The 20,499-nt window shown below is 35.7% G+C and overlaps 1 protein-coding gene across 24 annotated transcripts in view; it reads left to right on the plus strand.

The window, feature by feature from the left end:
- RALGPS1 (Ral GEF with PH domain and SH3 binding motif 1) overlaps positions 1 to 20,499 on the plus strand; it is a 146,308-nt gene that overhangs the window by 86,203 nt on the left and 39,606 nt on the right. For 21 of the 24 annotated variants that reach the window (XR_005260026.2, XR_005260028.2, XR_011804046.1 and 18 more), the window contains 4 exons: positions 8,631 to 8,768; positions 10,454 to 10,547; positions 15,088 to 15,198; positions 17,344 to 17,411. Coding sequence is in view for 20 of the 24 variants with exons in the window: in XM_072025504.1 (XP_071881605.1) it covers positions 8,631 to 8,768; positions 10,454 to 10,547; positions 15,088 to 15,198; positions 17,344 to 17,411 (411 nt within the window). In the remaining 4 variants the exon portion in view is untranslated. The remainder of the gene's footprint in view (positions 1 to 8,630; positions 8,769 to 10,453; positions 10,548 to 15,087; positions 15,199 to 17,343; positions 17,412 to 20,499) is intronic. The other 3 variants (XM_072025506.1, XM_038165131.2, XM_038165133.2) reach the window with 1 other exon arrangement.

Here is a 20,499-nt window from a genome sequence, read left to right on the forward strand (position 1 = left end):
TCCCCTTTACACACTGTAATTTCCAATGAGTAATGTAATAATGGATTACTGGGCCATGCTTTTCTTAACCAGAGTTGTTATTTCCATGATATCATAAACTAATGAATACTGTATTGTCCACATACAATAACCAGCTGCGAAATTGGTTTTAGTGACAATGGAGAAAAGACAGCATCACTGGAAAATGTTTTGCCTGTGGAAGCAGCTGCCCATGAGCTCACCCTCTGGAAAATATCCTGATGGCTTCACATCTTAGAGAGCTTTTTCTGTGCACAGTAGCACAAATATAAGCCAAGGTTTGGAAAGCTAGTGCTGTGTGTTTTCTTTGGCATATGGCACATCTGAGCCTTTCCTTTGAGAGGCAAGTCTTGAAGTCTTTTGCTGAGTGGAAATTTGTGTTTCCTCTGAGCAAAGTAAATTGATTCTCATCAATTCATCTATTCCAGTCATCACATCATATATATATAGAACAGTTCACATTGCCATTGCACAGATGAAGGCTGGCAATGCTTCAAAAATAAAAATAAAAAACTAGTCCTTTTTATTTTAAAAGGGGGGAGAGGGACACCATTGAACAGGTGTAGCTTAATGTATATTTTAAAAAATAATGTGAATATTACATTCTAGCATACTATATTCAGTTTAATTTATTATTGGCATCCATCAGTTTAATTTCTGACATCCTGCACCTCACTACCCACAGAAAGCCCATTTTCCTGACACTTTTCTTTGCAACATAAAGGACCTTTGCTGACCCGCCCCCCACCCTCCCCCCCCCCAGTTCTTTCTGTTGCTCTTGTATCTCATCAGTCCTCATCTATATATTGTCTTGCAAAAATACTGTTTGTCCTCAAGAAATGCTTATTAGTGATGGTAGAGATCTAGAAGGTGTTTGTACCCCTGATATGAATGAGAATAGCAACAGACTTGCTCAAAACAACTAAAGTAGACATGAACCAAGCTGCCATAAGCCATGGCACAACATAGAGGCCCTGGGCAAATAGGATCTTAACAGTCTTCCATACTTTTTTGCATCCGAGGCTTACTTACTACTAGGAGATGACATTAAAATAATTTGTTTTCACTGAATAGACTTAAAACACTTCCAAAGATCCGACTTTTATCACCAATTAATGCAAGCATATTAAATTTCTCTCAGGGTGAAGTGTGTTGCTTAGACATGCTCCATGCAAATCGTTATAATGGCCTTCATTCCCTTTGAGAAAATTCTGCTTGACTAGCATAGTCACATTTTCTGTTGTTTTAATAGCTGGAATTTATTGAGAAAATTTAATGTGCTGAGGCTGTAAGAGTGTAACTGAGCCAGTTAACTATTTTTCTGAAACTGTAAGAGTGTTCTTTTCAAGGCAGGGCAAGAAAACATGGGGAAAATAAGTCATTAATTATATACATGCTTAAAAAAGATTTTCCATAATCTGATACAGAAATAAGGCAGATTTTTATGCTGCATAAGTTATTTTCCTACTCTAAAGGAGTGTTTCTTTCATTGTTATGCAGCAAAGAAACACTAGCTTTGCTATGCAGCTCGTAAAATAGTTTAGGAATAGCTTAGGTTAAATTCTGCCTTTTAGCTGACCCTAAATGTTTAAGCAATCCTTTAAAGAAAAAACAGGCTGAAATAATGTTTTTGAAACCCTGTTGTAATAGCTGCAGTTATCCGTGAATGAAGCACATGCAGTGGTTTCTGTTCAGTCTATTTGAATGCCACGTTAACAGCAGGCTCAGTACATTTTGTACAGCATTTTCTCACTGCATTCTTATAGGGTTTCCCTTCCAGCATCACTGAGGTCAGTGAGAGTTTTGTTAATGACATCTGAGACTAGGAGACTATGCTGTTTATCTTTTTAGCTAAATTATAGGGCCAAAAAATAGCAGCAAGGCAGGCAAAGACTTCTGTGATGCTTGGTTTTCTAACCAAGCATCTGTGTCTTTTTACAGTGAGTATTCTGAATACTGACTTATGAAAAATATTTAATCTGTAAACAATTCTTGCTTTCAAAACATATTTACTATTCCTTCCTCTCAATCTTTGGAAATAAGAATTAGCTCTTTCAAAGAAAGAATCTGTAATTTTAGGTATTAGGAGTTTCAGGCAAGCTTCAACAGAGGTGGAAGAACAAACCACACCTGAATAGGAAGTCTCTGGGACCTCTTGGAAATCAGGTACAGGGAATTTGAGTCCCAAGACTTGGGCAGTCAATAATAACTTGTAACATGAGTGTAATAAGCTTACACAGAAATCTTTAATAGGTTATTTTTTGATGGGTTGTTTGTTAACTTAGAAGGAACTAAAGCCATATTTTGTATGTTTTTTCTGGTCAGGAGTAACAGCTATAAACTTGCAGTGCTTTTATACTCAGCACTTATATAAACAGTGAGCAGATATTCCTGAAAAGCTGTTTGTTTTTGAAAAGGATTAAATGCTTCATGTCCAACCCTCCGTGCAAAGCTGCACAGGCAGATTTTGTGTCAAGACTGTCCTGCACATGGCTATGAGATGCAGTGAACTGCTGTGCTGTTATTACAGATTGCAACACAGTTCTCCCACAGAGCCAAAATTTTATCATAAATTCCAGAGGAAGTTCTCAGCTGAATTTGAAAGATGGGATGGAAACCTACTGTAAACAACCAAGAAGATACCAGTAGTGCTCTTATTTAAGTCAGAGAATGTTGGTAGAATAGGTTGCTTACATGTGATAATGGATCAGCTGAAAAGCCAGAAATGTTAGGGTATATTTAGTTCTCAGGTTGACTTACCTCTTGCTTCTTGAAAAGCTTTTCTGAAGCTAATTTAGTTTTCTGATTGTTGTTGTTCATAACATTTTTACATGTAATATTTCTGTTCTTACTTATTTTAAACGGGTAATTCTAATGCTTTAGAAGAATCTGTAGACTTATGTAAATGGCTGTAGATTTCACCCATTAATCATATGGTGAATTTCTGCTTTGTACGTGAGAGTGTAATAGTGCATTTGCTTCTTGCAATAGCATTTCCTGTTTATTAGGTCTCCTATTTTTATTTGGTAGCAAAATGAGGGACTGTTCTCTTGTTCTGTGGGTACGATTCATTATTTTACAATGCATTTTGCTGTCTTGTGTGTGTATGATGTTGGGGGGGAGGATTATAGAGAAAACAGTCCAGATTCTTCTCAGAGTAGCACAGCAAAAGGGCAAGAGGCAGCAGTCACAAGTTTCCAGTCACATGTGGGAAATTACAGCTGCATATAAGCAAAAGAAAAATTACTATTAGAATGGTGTGGGAGCACTGGATTAAGTTAATCAGTCTCCATCCCTAAGCTTGACTTGGTGAGGCTGATAGCGTTTTCAGCTTTGATTTACTGATGCTTTGAGCATAAGATTGGACTAGATGAGCTCTGGAGGCAGGTCGCTTTTGACCTAAATTATCCTATTATTTGTGCCAGTACAAAGCATGCATAAAATGTAACCAGATTGGAATGGTGAGATTCTAATTCTTCTCTGAAAAAATCTCATTGCACTGCTATAAAAAGATTTTAGAGAATCTGTAAATGTGACATACTTTTACACATATTTATCTCATCATTATTCTTTTCTGCCTTTTAACCTCACCCACCTTCTTTGTAAACTGAGGTTAGAAAAGGAATTATGTATGTGAATTAGTAATAGTATGAAGAAAAAAGTAAATATTTTTGAGGTAGAACTTCAGTTTTGGAAATTCTGGGAGTGTTTTCAAAAATAGAGATATCTAGTTCAGAAAGAATGAAGTTATCATTCAGTGGAAGTACTGATTTTGATTTGAAACAAGTAATATTTGTTTAATATTTAGTTAGTAATACAACTGCCTTCTACAGATCACTTGGTAATTCCTCATATAAGAGGCAGTTTGCACACATATAGCACACTTCTTTGCCCAGTCCCTAGCAAATACATACAGAATTCACATAGACTTTTCTCTCTGTAATCTACTTTTTTTCTTCTACTAGTTGAATTTGAACCCAAAAAAGTCTGTACAACCAAGGCTCATATCAGGTTAAGTTTATGGGTCTGCAATATTGTTTGGGCTTTTAGAGCTTTTTAGTTTTGTTTTGATTTCTTCTGTAGTTTGGGGGAAGGTGTTTCTGGGAGATGTTTTAGAAGGATGTTGGGTCAGACCTCTATGACACTATTTATAGCTGTCCTTCTAACATTTTAGTTAATGTTTATCTTCTGTAATGTTTTAAGATGTTTTTCTGTCATTCGTAGGAATTGAATACTATGTCTTTTTGTAGCAAGTGTCAGAAAGTATATGCTGACAGCGCTGTTACTGAACCATGAGAATATGTGAATTGAATGTTAAGTTGCAATGTTGTAAAAAGCTGCAGGTTCACAAAAAGGTGTCTGTGGAGGAATGGTTAAGTGAAGTAGGTCATGTGAATGTTGAGCAACTTGGAGGTCGCGAGCTAAAAAAGTATCGAACGCAGCTCATATGAGTCTGGCAGATGGCGGGAAGCCAATCAAGGGACAAAGGCATTGTGTCAGTGTGTGGATGGGAAAGTGCCTAAGGCGGCATAACGGTTGAGGGAATGAGGAGCTAGCTGATAAGATAGGGAAAGTTGCACTAACCAATGGTGAGCTTAGCTTTTGCAATATGTATGAGCTAATTATATTGAATCATATAAAAGACGGCTGAGCTATCCAATAAATCGAAGTTCACTGATCACTCATATTGAGCGTCTGTGTCTTCCTTCCGTCAACAACAGGTGTCTCAAAGGCTCATGCATTACAATTGCTATGTGCTATTGTTTCCATGGATTCTGCCTCAGTAGAGAGGACCTCATCTCGATCTACAACTTCCTCGTGAGGGGAAGTGGAGAGACAGGTGACCTATTCTCCGTAATCACCAGTGATAGGACCCACAGTCCTATCGGTATTAAGCTGAGGCAGGGGAAGTTTAGCCTGGACATCAGGAAGAGGTTCTTCACCGAGAGGGTGGTCGCACACTGGAACAGGCTCTGCAGGGAAGTAGTCACTGCACCAAGCCTGTTGGAATTTAAGAAGCAATTGGACTGTGCACTTAGTCACGTGGTCTAAACTTTTGGGTAGACCTGTGTGGTGCCAGGAGTTGGACTTGATGATCCTTATGGGTCCCTTTCAACTCGGGATATTCTATGATTCTGTGATTCTTTTTAGAGTGCAATTTTAGATTGATTCTATTTCAGATCTAACAGAAGATTCGAGTATTTCTACTTAGCTTGCTTTGGCTTTTAAATGATTTTTTTTTAATGGGGAAATGTGATCTGTTGCTAACTGAAGTTTGAAATCAATAGCCAAGAGATTTTGAGATAGCCAGAGAAAGAAGCTGATATGAGTGGGTTTTATTAGAGCTGTGTCTCAAAGCAGGTAAATTAATATGTGGCTACAAAATATGTTTCGACCATGTTTGTATCAACTAAAAAAAAAAACTAGGTAATATGTACCCACCTTTAGATGACAGCTCCCTGTACATTGCGCCAGGGGAGTTTTAGGTTAGATGTTAGGAAGAACTTCTTTACCAAAAGGGTTGTTGGACACTGGAACAGGCTGCCCAGGGAAGTGGTGGAGTCACCATCCCTGGAAGTCTTTAAAAGACGTTTAGATGTAGAGCTTAGGGATATGGTTTAGTGGGGACTGTTAGCGTTAGGTCAGAGGTTGGACTCAATGATCTTGAGGTCTCTTCCAACCTAGAAATTCTGTGATTCTGTGATACACGATATACAAAAATCACTTTAAGGACTGCTGCTTTGAGATGCCTCCATTGGCCTACACCTTAATGCAATCTGGAATGCTTAACAGAGTCTTAGCAAATTATATACACTGTTTTGCACAAATATTTTTTTCTTATTTTTAATTCATACAGAGTCATTAAGTTTTGGTATGCAAAAAGACTGATTTAGTCAATGTGCTAGAACTTAGTTATATTTTGCTTTCAGTTCATGGTGTAAACTGTGCTTTCCCCTTTGGAATACACAGCTTCCTGCAGAATCTGATCTGCACTGTGTTCTTTCAGTAGAAATGAGAATACTGAAGACTATATAAAAAGACTTCCACTGGAAATTGGTATGACGGTATTTAGGTTGTATCCACTTTGTTATTATTTATCACTAAGGGCAGTGGCTGTGTGTTTGTGTAAATTTTGTATGAATTGCTTGCAAACTTCTTTTCAAAGTTACAGGATTACAAATTTAAGCACTTCGTACTTCCTGCAGATTAAGCATACAGTTACGTATTTTTTTTAGGAAAAAAAAGTAAAACTTATTTGTTAAGAGTGAATGAAGTTACACTTTCTTGTATTATCTAGTTTGGGTATGTCTGTCTGGCATATGGCTCCATGAAGAGTCAGAAGAGCACCAAGTCTCCTTTATGTATACAGCGATTGCTCTCACTAATCTCAAATCTTAGTCTCAGAGAGCTGTTTTAACCAAGGACATGTCAAAGATGACAGTGTGTTGTTACAACTCTGTTTTAGCAGACTATATATTCTGCTTCCCTGAAAGGTGAAGTATTGTGGATTAGGATTTTGTTCCTTCCTATGAGTTGTGGTTTAACCCCAGCAGGCAGCTAAGTACCTCACACCCACTTGCTCATTCTCCCCAGGTGGGATGGGGGAGAGAATCAGAGAGGTAAAAGTGCAAGAACTCATGGCTTGACAGAAAGACAGTTTATCAGGTAAAGCATAAGCTTCGTGTTCAAGCAAAGCAAGAAATTCACTCAGTACTTCCAATCAGCAGGCAGACACTCAGCCACTTCCAGGAAAGCAGGGCTCATCACACGTAAGGATTTCTTGGGAAGACAAATGCCATCACTCCAAGTGCCCCCCCCTTCCTCCTATAAACCAGCTTTTATTGCTGAGTATGACACTATATGGTATGGAATATCTCTTTGGTCAGCTGGGGACACCCCCAGACTCCTCACTGGCAGAGCAGTATGACGAGCTGAAAAGTCCTTGACTCAAGGTAAGCACTGCTCTGCAGCAATAACAAACATTGGTGTGCCACTATTTTCCTCAAAAATCCAAAATAGCCTCTACAAAGAAAATGAACTATATCCCACCCAAAGTCATGAGAATGTCCATGCCTTATGCTATACCATTTATGTCATGCTCAGGACCCAAACTTTCCAATACATCCTCATTAATCACCACCCTTTGATTAATACACAAATTTAATTCCCTTAATCTGTGTACCACTATGGGCACAATGATCTGCATCGGAGACCTGATCGACAAAAAGCGTAGCTAGAAGTACTCGAAGTAATTTCACACACACCACGGAGAGCTTCTCTACTACTTCCCAGCATTCACTCAGTTGAAGTACTAAAACAAATTAGATTTAAGTATCCTCAGAGAAGGCAAGTGTTTCTTCCTCCTCTTCATTTAAGTGCATTCAGAAAGTTACTGAAGTAAACAGATAAGCCTTGCATTGTGTTTTCGTAGTACCTTTTGTGAGTTTTCTCACAGAATTACCATTCAATTATCGAGTTCAAAACTAAAACTTTCCATGCTATCGCAGTGATTTTTCAGTTTTCTCAAACTTGATGATTTTATGTTGAATATACTTCTCAATTGGTGTTTGTCCTATGTTTGCAATGACTTTCTAACTGTCTACAGCTGTAAATGAAGTTTATAAACCATAGTGATACGAGTGAAACTGAAAGGCGTATGTTGATAAAGTGCAGTTGGGTACCATGCAAGAACTGTTACGAATTCATTTTGGTCTTACTCCAGACTTTTTTTTTTTCCTTGCCTACTAGATAAAGGTAAAAGTACTGTACAGTCGAGACCAACTCTGCAAAATACTTGCCTACAAAATAGTTAATGAGAGGTATATTTCTGATGATGAAGATAGTTGACATCTTGCCACACTTTACTCCTGTATATAACATGCTTCTGTATCAACCAAGAACAACATTTTGTCTAGTTAGCCGGTGCTTTGGAGAAGAATCTCCAAAGAGAAAAATCCTGATTTTTCCTGATTAGCAACTACAATAATCACCATCTTCCTGTATTTGCGGAGAAATCCAAGGCCTTGGCAAGTAACCACACCATTTTTTTCAACAAAGAAATTAATAAATCAAACCCTTTTTCTTACACCTTTTTAAATTATAATCAAAGCCAAAAGGTAATTTCTTTCCCTTTGTGTTTTACCAAATACAGCTTGAAGTCTCAGCAAATACATGTAATAATGTCTGAATGTAGTAAATGGTGGCAGACCTAGAAGGCAGTACAGTGCAGTGCTAAACTGTTCATTGCTCCCAGAGGCTGTTGTACTTGCTGTCAGTTAAACCCAGACTCCCTTCACTCTCATCAGTAGTTTGTGGCAGATGATGGTCTGTTTTTTTAGTGTCGTTGTTATGGTTCTGCAAATTGCTCATAGTAGACATTAGGTTATGTATAAGTCCACATGAACAAAACTTCTTCTGTCCTTTTTTTTTAAGATAATGAATTAAAACACTAATGACATTTTTGAACATGTTAATTTCAAGCTCTCCTTTATTTAATGCACCCAGTATATAATAGTGGTCAAGAGTTGCTGGCTGTTCTGTTCATTAATAATTATGCAACTCTTTCTGTATGAAACACTAGATCAATTGATCAATTGATTTATTTGTTTCAGGAATTTATCTCTTGGACTTAATCTACATTGATTCTGCATATCCTGCTTCAGGCAGCATTATGGAGAATGAACAAAGGTCCAATCAAATGAACAATATTCTCCGAATAATAGCTGATCTGCAAGTCTCCTGTAACTACGGTTGGTAACTTTTTTTACACCTAATAGTCTTAACTAAAACTTATATAATACAAAAATGTGATAACAGGTTTCTCACGTGTAAAGGCAACACAGGATGCTAACATTAGTGGAGTTGGACAATAAGTGCTATAGCTTCCCTTTCCATGTAGTTTCAATCCTACTGGTAAATCAGGCAAATGAGCATGTATTCTAAATTCTAAATTTTGAGAGCTGTGACAGAAGTTGTGCAGAGTATACTGGTATGCGTATGGACCAAAAGTGGCGTATTTTCAAACACAGCTGAAAGTACAGACAGAAATATCTCAATATCTTTCCTTTTATTTGCAGCAGATTGGATGTTTTTGGAGTGTACAGTATGTTTATTTCATCAGTGTACATTATGAGTATTTCATCCTCGTTGTTAGTATCCTGACATTTACAAAATGAAATACACATATTCTAATCTATACAACAGTTGTTAAATTCCGTGTTAAATTTTTCACATATCTCATTTGGTGAGGAAGATGAGGGCTGCTTCTGTTTGTTAAAAAGATTTTGCTCTAATATTGATTTCTGCAATTTTAGCCTGTTATGTGAAGCTGTACATGTATGTCAAGAAATGTGCTTCTTTCAGGGTCTGGATGAATACAGAGCATACCGTTGATGACTTAATATGAATTTCCATTGCTTGAACATGGAACTATCTGGAAAACCTTGACAGCAGCTGTACCATTTAATTGAATAAATTCAGAACATTTAAATGGTACAGTTTTGGAGCGTTTTGAATCAAAAAAAAATCTTATATTATGAAAGAATGAGATATTACTCACGTATGCTTAAGTATCCATTGTCCTTTGTTGTAGATTTTGATATTATAAATTATTTAAAGCTAGGAATTAGGCATAATAATGTATGAGTCTGAAGAGCTAGATTATTATTCATCTGTCGTGTTCTTATTGTGACTTTCATTTTGTCTGAATATTTCGACAAAGAAACCTCCTCACTTCACTGACCCTATCTTTTGGGAGTTATGACAGTTTCTTTCAGTGCTATTTATTAATTTTGAATGCTTTTGTTAAAATCAGAATGAAAATTAAAATGTGTCCTTGAAGAAACAATCTTCTGTAATAACGTGTGCTTTTAAAACATTTGTTGTTATGAAACCATAAAAAATCACATAGTACAAGAACCATGTGTTGCTGTCCATATACCATACCCTCAAAAATTTTTTCTTTCTGAATTTAAATAAATTTAAATAAATTCTGAATTTATTTATTTACAATTTCTTTGTATCTTAAGCATTGTAATTTTTGAATTCTTCTCACGTTGTGCATATGAGAATCAGTAATAGCCATTGTTGCAGGCTTTAATTTTCCCCCACAAAAGTTAGTACAAACTCCACGCGGGGCTTGCATCAAAGTAACAAACACTCTTCTGCTTTTGACATAGCATATAATATCATCCTGTAATCTTCCTGATGATGAAATGTATCTGTGTTTTCTTTAACAACTGAGCATCACTTTCGCTTAATCAAATATTTAACATCCTTTTAGAGACCAAGCAATAATTCTGCCTGATTTATTCTTTAGTAAATATCACATTCTATGTTTACATTGAGATAACCATGAGAACTGGGGGGAGGGGGGGGAGGGAAGGATTTATTTTAGATGATCAAATATTCATCTTGTTTTGTTTTAACACTACAGATCATCTCACAACACTGCCCCATGTGCAAAAATATTTGAAGTCTGTCCGTTACATAGAAGAACTTCAGAAATTTGTAGAAGATGACAATTATAAGTAAGTACTATTATTTCCTTCAGGTTTGGGGAATTTAAAGGAAAGATGACATGGATGTTATTTTGATTCATAGTTGAACAAAAAGCTGTTGACAGAAGATGCTGTGTGGGGTTTGTCTGGAGTTCTTCATATTTTATTAATAGAGTTGGTAATACCAAGATGACTGAATAAAATCCAGAATGACTGTTGTACTTTATGACTCTAACCAGATTTCCAAAATACCTTTGTACAAGTTAAAAGCAGATGAAAATCTAATCTTCGCTACATTATACCATGTTTGTATTCTGGAAATTTTGTTCAGAAACACTAGAGCCATATCTAGGATGTCCAGAATTGACTCTGTGCTATTGTAAACTGTACATAAAAGACATCTCCCAAGCAACAAGCCATAGGACAAGAGAAAATGGCCTCAAGTTGCAGCAGGGAAGGTTTAGGTTGAATATTTGGAAAAACTTCTTCACTGAAAGGGTTGTGAAGCACTGGAACAGTCTTTTCCAACCTAAATGATTCTAAGTGTTTCTATCTTCCAAATTCAAATTTGTATTTGAATTACTGTTAAGCTACTACTTCGGTTATAAACCTGACAATTTGGGGGAGTTGAGAAAGAGCCAACCCTCACAGTGGTGTGAAGTAGACACCGTAGAGCGCATTGATTTTAAATCTTGCAGCCGAAGTTTTATATAACTCAACCAAGGTAGGTGCAGTGCTATTTAATTAGCTATTGACAAATGCAGTACATCTATTTAGATGAGCAGAATTAGAAGTGTTCAAGGCAACTAGATGTTCAGTAATAGGAGGATGGTATGAAATATTTCAGAATATATTTAGGAGAAAAATGTTGAGTTCTTTAAAACCAGTCTTGTTACCAGTTTTATTAAATGCTTAAGTTAGTGCCTTGTCTCAAAAGTTCTGTGTATCTAGACCATATGCTAATAAAAGTGTTGGAAGGGTTCATCAAAGTAATAGGTGATTGGCATATCACAGAAGAAGAGTCAGAGTCCATCTGAAGTAACAGTGACATAAAAAATCAAAATAATTTAATATTTATTCTAAAAAGTATTTATGGTGTTGATCGGTAGATGTCCCTCAGAAGTGAGATACAACCATGAAAAAGACAAATACATGCATACTCTCTATCAAATATAATATTTCTAGGAAAAATTAAATTGTTAATACTGCTTCACAAGAAGCTGGTTAAACCTTGAATGGAGTGCTCTATGCGGTTCTGGTCATCTGTGCTTAGAATGGATTTGAAAAAATAAAAAAAGATGATGTGTTGAGGAGAATAAAGTCTGTCTTGTAACACCAGATTAAAGGAAAGCCTGGGAAAGCAAAAGTTGAGGTAACAGAATCGCTATATGTAAATACAATTAGGTAAAAGTAGGAAGGGTAAAGAGCAATTTAAACTGCTTTGTAATGGTAGCACAAGAATAAATGAATACAAAAACTATGAGCTCAACATTGAAATGTGGTTTTTAACGATCAGTAATGGAATTCTGGAATAGTTTCTTAATCAGAGTAGAGACACAAATAATTAGATAAGTTTGGGTTGAAACATGATAGTTAATGAAATGAAGACTTGGCTGGTATCTGTGAAAGCAGAACAGATTCAGTGAGTCAGAAGATTGTATATTCCCAATGTGGGAATACCTGCTTCGTTTATATGGTACTTGGTGTCCTGCACATATCAGCATAAAGAATGGCCTACTCTAACCATTCTGTATTTCTCTGTAATTATAGCTGACACTGCTGTCATACAAATGCAAAATCATACTTAGATTGTTCAAGGAAATAAAACGTGTTGCCATAAGACACACCCCCACTGTCCCCCCTTAAAAAAAATAATTAATTAATTAATTAAAAATAATTTTAAAAACGCTATTGAGCATAGGTTGAGACGAATGTTTTTTCTTTTTTTTCTTTGTTTTTGCACATAACTGTAGTTGTTAACTCCAGTTACCAAAGTTCATAGAGTGGCCTCAGTTGAAAAGCACCTTAAAGATCATTTAGTTTCAACCCCCCTGCTCTGGGCGGGGTTGTCAGCCACTGGAGCAGGCTGCCCAGAGCCGCATCCAGCCTGGCCTTGAATGCCTCCAGGGATGGGGCATCCACAACCTCTCTGGGCAACCTGTTCCAGTGCCTCACCACCCTCTGAGTAAATAACTTCCTCCTTATATCTAACCTAAATCTCCCGTCTTAGTTTAAAACCATTCCCTCTTGTCCTGTCACTACCAACACACACAAACAGGCATTCCCCCTCCTGTTTATACCCTCCCTACAAGTACTGGAAGGCCACAATGAGGTCTCCTCAGAGCCTTCTGTACTCCAATCCCCCCCGCCACCTCCTTCCCAGTGTATATTAATGTAGATATTCTACAAGGCAGGAAAATGGTAGTGTTCACAGATTTTGACTGGGAAAATGAGAAACTAAATGACCTGTTAATCATCACATGCTGTCCCTCAGAGAACCCCGGATTCTTCTACTTAACTCTGGTTCAAACCATTGCACATACAGAGCTATTCCTTATCCAGTTCAGTTGATGTAAATTCTTGGGATAAGTGTTTATGGAACTTTGCTTTTCCTGAGAGAATGATTCTAAAAGTGAAATAACACAGACAAAGCGTTCTTTTTATGATACAAGATATCATAAAAATCATACAAAAAAAATCATAAAGTATCATAAAAATATCATACAAACTGATACAAGAACTGCTCTGAATATTATCAAATATATTATCAAATATACATCAAATAGAGAGAAAGTCTTCCAAAACATGACCTCTTGTTTGGGGTAAACTCCAGCAGAAGTTTAGCAAAAGAATCTGAACTAGCACTGGGTAGGTCACTTCAAAATATACTTGGCAGGTTTTTGCAGGTTTGTGCTTTTGTGTCCAGCTGATCACAGATACTAATAGTGATGTTTCTGCAGGAAAATGACTTGGCACAAAATAATTTATCCGTGTGATGTTTTCATTGCCAATTATACTTGCTTTGTGGAATTAGAATTCCTACCAGAGTACTGATGATAGAATGCATATGTCCACCCTTTTTTCAGTCTTGTGATACTGTATATTTTTCACAAATATAGACGCATTGTGCAATAGAGGCACATTGAACATCTACACTGCGCAAAGATTTGTGTTAAGTATAGTCTGCGATTTAAATCTCAATGTTAAAATTTAATAAGTGGCCATTATTTACTAATTTCTGATGTGTCATTAAAGTTACATAAAGAGCAAAATTAAACTGAGCAACAATTTATAAAAGTGAAGAATTCTTGTTTCTATAGGTTTTGCAGCTCCTGGGCCTGATGCAAAAAAGTGGTTATGGTGCTTTATTTGATTTTTTTAGAGACTTGCCTCATGGCTTTCATTAACTCTCATATCTTAGTAAAAATAGATGAAACAATTGATCTCTATAAGTTTATCACACCATGACTTAATATTTGGAGAAACTACAAGTCATGAGTAACTCCAGTTTAAATTTGAAAATCATTTTAACCTTAGCAGTGACCTTGCTGATAATGCTTTAAGGTATATGATGTATCTTACAGATAATTAAGTACTTCTATTTGTACATTCTTAAGTACAGTTGTTTGTGAGAAAGAGTATCTCAGTCAAATTTCACAGTTTTTTTTCTAGGCTTCACTATGGCTGGGAAAAACTGGACTGAATTCATAAGAGGCCTTAAAAAGAGGGAAAGATTTGGTTCTTAGCATAAGAAATGTTACTGTAATTTGTATACATTGGTCTGTGTTGGAGAATCTTGACCTTATTCTACCAAGTTTGTTTCATCAGAATAAAGCTTTAAGTTCAAGCCTGTATTTGTCAAAACTTAACACATCTGCCTTTAAAGAAATCTATTCCTTTTCTGCTTGTGTATTTTGTTTTGGGTATTTGATTTCACATTTTCCTCTTGGTTGTCCCTAATAGCATTTTTCCCTTCACAGCATTTTCTGGTCCCCTGCCAAAAGAAACTTTAAGCTTTAAAAAAGCTAAGTGTGCTAAGATTTTTATAGTGGGAAGGAATCTTCTACCTCTTTCTTTTTTCAGTGACTGCTCTTTTTGAGCCAGGGAAAGTATTAGTATACTCTGAAGAGGCTGCTTGACTTGTGGGAGGAAGAACAGAACTACCTCAGTACCAGGATGTCGGAGAGAAGCATAGATAGTTGCCCTACAATGTATTGGCAGGATCCCAACACACGTTTCAACAAATTAGAACTTCAATTACACTGAAAAGGAAAATTTGGCAGCCACTTTGTATAAACAAAGCTTTTCTCTTCAATTTTTTTTTTGCCAGTCTAATTGCTTGCTTTTGGTTTGTGCTTGTCAGCAAGTAGGAATACTCCAGAAAACCCCTGACAATGATGTCATATCTTATAAATAATAGGTTTTCCTTGCTCAGCCCATATACTGTTCTCTGCAGAAGATGAGAAATTAAATATGCCGGTTACAAGACTGAAGGGGAAAAATAGGAACCAAAACATCGGGATTCCTTCCAATTATATTCAAAATATATTGCTAATCATCATTTTCTCAGGGAATCACCAACAACGAACAGGTTTCAGAGATACCATGATGCAACTACTGCAGAATCTTTTTCCTCCCCCAGGAGTATAAGAAGTAATCTGAGGAGAGTGCTTGTCCCCAGGTATGCAGTTTTTCCCTGAGCTAGACAACAGTATCCAAACACTGTGGCATCATGCCACATCATTTTGTAACCTGCCATGCCTTGCAGTGGTTCCAAAACAATTTATTTTGCTGAACTCTCAGAATGATTAGGTCAGACCCAGTATTCTCCACACCTTATTCTTGGTCCTTGCTAGGATAAATAGGCATGTTTTCTCCATTAACCTTCTTATTCAATCCTTCACCTCTGTCTTTACTTCAGAGTTACTTTACTGTAATCAAGAAAGACAGTCTGGGGAAAGGAGGCTGTGCCTTACTGACAGCCATAGAGAAGTCTTGGCTGAGAATCCAAATTAAGGGGTGTTTTTAAAGCTGTAAGCTTAAAGAAGCAATTCTGTAAATAGGCAACATCAGAGTACAGCAAACCCAAGACAAGGTATTTTTGAGGTTTTCTTTAAAAAGGTTGACACCAGTTTGCCTAAATGTCTTAAAATTCTATTTAAATAAAATTAGTTGGAGAAGTAAAGAACCAATTAATTCTTCTTTGACTTTTTATCAGTGTGTAACAATGCTTGTATTCAATCAGTACACAACAAAATGCTTCCAACAGCTGCTTTGAAACTGGGTTTATTTGCTTTGTAAAATAATTTCTCAGAACAACTTGTAAACATATTAGCTATCAGAAATTGCTGCCAAAAATCATGTTAATAATTTTTTTTAGACAGTTATTTCCTACCAGTTAAGATGAAGGCCTTCTGCATAAGTATTTTCCTTAACTTGTACTTTTAACACAAAGTTCACGATAGGACCCTAAAAAAAAATGAAAAAATTAAAAAAAAATAAATAAATTCACATGATAGGACCGTACTTACAAGAAGAGACCTCAGTAGCTTCTTTTTCTATTTTTCCATAATGAAGTGAATTCCCATGTGATTAACATCTGTATCATGTTTTGAGTTTTCTAACTTCCTCACTACTGTTTTCCTGGAGAGGCATGTTGTCACTTAGTCATTGAAATCATGTTAATGGGGAGGAGAGGAGACAAGAGGAGAGTCTGGGCAAGAATAATTCGTTACCTACTTGAAGTGCATAACTTTGAACAGTTAATCTAGCAATATCAGAAGAATATAAATTCTAAAATGTGAAAAAGGACTGTGGGTTTGTTTAAATAACTTCACAGTAAAACATAATTGATGATATTTGAACACGGTGAAAAACAAGCTGGGAGGTAGTTCCAATAAAAATCTGTATACATGAAGGACAAGGTAGGAAGGAAAAAGATAGTTAGGCCCTACATGGTATTTTGAAATGCTGTCATAGGGTCCTTTCCTCACCCCCTCTTTAAGGTCTTATTTAAAGTTAAGTGCGTTAAGTGGGTGTTTAATGCTGTGCAGTGACATCAGTTATTTCCTTTGGTTCTCTTCCTGTTCCATTAAACTTTACTTAACAGTGTCATCTTCTGTACTTTTGCTGTCAAAGTGGTACAGAACACAGAGAGAACTGTCAAGTTAAGAGTGCATAAACTTTAGAGGTGGCAGAAGTCATATATGCATTAGAAGATCAAGACATGCGGAGGGGATGTATAGCATTATAACTGTTCTAATAATCTTTGAATATTAAGTGCTTCATATTAAGCTTTGGTCATCTCTCCCCTCTTATGCTTCCTTTCTATAAGTTATAGTAACTAATATTTTTAAATCTCTTTTCCTGATTCCACATTTCCACAGGATAACAATAATTTCCCTCCACATTTCCACAGGATAACAATAATTTCCCTCTTCATGCACGGGGAATAAAATGTTTGCTATTAGGTTTCTCTAAATTTACTGACTTTTGTAAGTTTTTTTTTTTGTTTGTTTGTTTGTTTTTTTTGTTTTTTTTTTTAAATTGGAAGTCTATGAAATTATATTTATACATTAATGGGGAATATACAATATCAGTTTCCATTTCTGCTTTCATAGACTTTCCTCCCAGTTTCTTTCTTGGATCTAACGGGTAGTGATTTACTTTTAAAATGTATTGCTTTGTTACATAATGAAATAAATGACATATCCAGCAAAGTAAAATTGCTGCTTACCACTGCCATAATAATTACTTTAATCAGATTCTTTCAACTTTTATAGAGAAATTGTACTGTTAATTTGTCTAAACATTTGTTTTTTTCCAGATTATCATTAAAAATTGAGCCAGGTAACAGCTCTCCTCGACTGGTTTCCTCTAAAGAAGATCTTGCAGGTATAAAAGTTTATTTGAAAGTTTGAGTAAGAAAATAACGTTAATTACAGAAATTTACTGATGTACACAGGAGAGACCATTAATCGATTTCAAATATGGTCTTTTGTTGCAATTAAAAAATTATCTTTTAAAGGCTGTTAGAAATTTGATTCCTTTCTGTGCATATGCCCAGTTTCAGAACACCATTGGTCAAAAATACCACTCTTATACTTGTTAAAATCAGATTTTAACTACAAATTTTTACAGGGCCCACTTGTTCTTTGGTTATCATTTTCCTTTATCTTATAAATTGTCCTCCTTTTGTGATATTCAGCCTTGAATGTTCTTAGAATGACAAATTATATCCCACATAACAGGACTGATTTTGCACATATCAGCATTCATTTGGCTAAGCAAAACAAATCCATTGATCTTGAATGAATGAAAGCAATTTTTTTGTTTTCATTCTGATCAAACACTACCACCTCAGCTTATTATGGTTTACTCCATAGTCATAGCTCTTTCTTTTTTTCTTAAGAATAAATAAAAATAAATTTGATTTCAGAAGTAAGACTTAATTTGTGGAGATTGCAGATGAGGGGTATACTGAGTAATTTGCCTTTCGGGGTGGCAAAGAAGCAGCATTTTTGAAATGATTTATTAGTAAGTATTGTATCTTTAATAAGAAGCAGAAAACCTGTTGGATTTTTCTCTGCTCTTTTAAAAGCCCAGTTACCTCACAGTGCATCTAGAATTAATCCCTGGAACTGATCAGTGCAAATCGCCAAGTGGCCCAAATAGATTCCCACATAGATTTTCCACTAACCTTATTATTGTGTAAGAGTCTACTGCAGGACCGTCATTCCCCGTAGTATTGCTGTGAACGTCTAAGTCCACCAGCAGTTCAGATGTATTTCAGTAACATGAGTCATCAATAGGGTATTCCTGATTTGTGTATAAACAACTGGGGTTTGAGGAGAACTCAGAATGTTTGTTAGCATTGGAACAGAAAATAGATTCGTTGTATGGTTGTGGGGATTTTTCATTTTGTTTTGTTTTTACAAATGTTTGAATTTTTGTTAGCATTTAATAAGTGAGGCAGGAAGAATTCTTTCAGTATAAACAAATCAGTGCAGTGAGTAATACAGGAAATTCTCTTTTCAGGTTTCTGTGTAAACTGAGGCACAAATTTGAGACACTTTCATTGTGTAAAGGGGAAAGACACACGAGAAAGATTCATGTGAATGATCTGTTCCATTGAATAGGTTACTTTACCTCTTAACTGTGAAAATAGAGCATGATGAGAAATATTTTTTTTAAGAAATGCCTACAAAGATCACTTGTAGGGTATGCATGTACAATTCTTGTGTCTTTTTAAAATCTTTTAGATAGCAGTTGATAATGTTTTGGCTCTGGACATCCTCTGTCATCAGGATATATTGAAGTATATAAAATTATATACTTATACATATAAAATTAATTTTTTTCATAATCTCACTCTTCTTCCACCTAAACAAAGACTCCTCTTCATACTGATTACTGCTATGGACATGCATCAATGAGCAATGCTTCTTAGAATTTCCAATTGGACTGAACATTGAATGTGTTATATTGGCACTGGTTTTCTAAAAACCGTCTGAGAAAAGGAACTAAGCATGTGTAACATTTTTATTTAAATGTTAAAAATTAAAATGAAAAAAATAATAAAAAATAATGTAAAATTAAATTAATTTTAAAATTAATATAAAAATTACATTTAATTTACAGATGAAGAGAAATGTAAACATTTCTATGAACAGACTAAACAAACATCAGAGTATATAAAATATACTTAAGAGCCATTGTCACAAAATCTCTTATATTTTAATCTGTTAAGCTGAACAGCCTGTTTTTTATATCACCATGATAAATCATATGTAATTTTAAAAAAGTGTTTAAAAACATAAGAGTACATTTCTCATCTAACAAATAATTTAATTTTGCATTCAAAATGTCTTTTTTCATACCAAAAGAGAGACAGTTTCAATGAGAAAGAAGGAGGGGGGAAAAAAAAAAAAAAGGAAGATGCTCATAATGAAAGGAAAAAAGTAAATATGGGTGTTCTTCCTCCACCTCCTGACTGTCTATATTGGCTGTTGTGAGTCCGTTCGTCCCTTCCTAAGTGTCCAATGGGCAGTATAGGAAAAGTACGGCTTGTCTCAGGTTGTGAATTCCATTCCTGGAGTCAGATACGTTTAATCTGATCTTCAGTCTATACTGTTTAAAGGAAAAAGAAATACAATCTGCAGAAATAATAACTTGGAAGAAAACATTTCTGCGGGAAGGTGCTCTCCATTCCTCTTCAATGCTCAGTTCTATTAATTGCTGGGTAAAATATAAGGAAGTTAGTTCATATGAGGAATTTTTTGTAACTGTTAAGTGCATAAGGTGTTCTTGGTTAACACTTTGTATGGACAAATCAAGCTTGATATTGTTTTTGTGAAGATATTTTTTTTCATACTTGAAACTTTAAGTAACTGGTTCTCTTCATTGTATTTTATGCATTAAAGGCAGACATACAAGTGGGTTTTTTGTTTTGATGGCTTTTACTTTGTATTGGTCACTTTTAAATGCTTTATACCAGGGTTATGAAGTTAACATTTCATTAGGATGATTTTGGAAGTTCAAACTTCAGTCATAGCAACATAATATCATCACCAATACTGTGTAATTGTTAACTGAGGGCTTAGACTTCATTACAGCTGTAATGGAAGGCAAATAAAAATACAGTTCTAAAGCAAGAAACAAGAGCTTTGAACTGTTCTGAGCCAGGCAAGTAATGTGGCTTTATACTACAGTGAGCTTAGCTGGAGTATGCAAATACTGACTGGGTCAATGTTGAGGTGAATAGGAAATTGTAGGTTATCTAGCAGTATTAGGAGAGAATGAACTTTCACCTCTGAATCTTCAGCGCCCCTACATGCTCTGTAAGGTTGCTTTATTCAGAATGGTGAATAGAAACCAATTCTTGAGTCATTTCTGTGTCTAGCTTTTTCTGTTAGTATTTCCATCAACAGATTGACGTGCTTGTAGACTGCTGTTTCTTGCTCAGCTGGAGAGTTCTCATTTA

This window comes from Anas platyrhynchos, chromosome 18 (genome assembly GCF_047663525.1).
Source record: "Anas platyrhynchos isolate ZD024472 breed Pekin duck chromosome 18, IASCAAS_PekinDuck_T2T, whole genome shotgun sequence".
Lineage (NCBI taxonomy): Eukaryota > Metazoa > Chordata > Aves > Anseriformes > Anatidae > Anas > Anas platyrhynchos.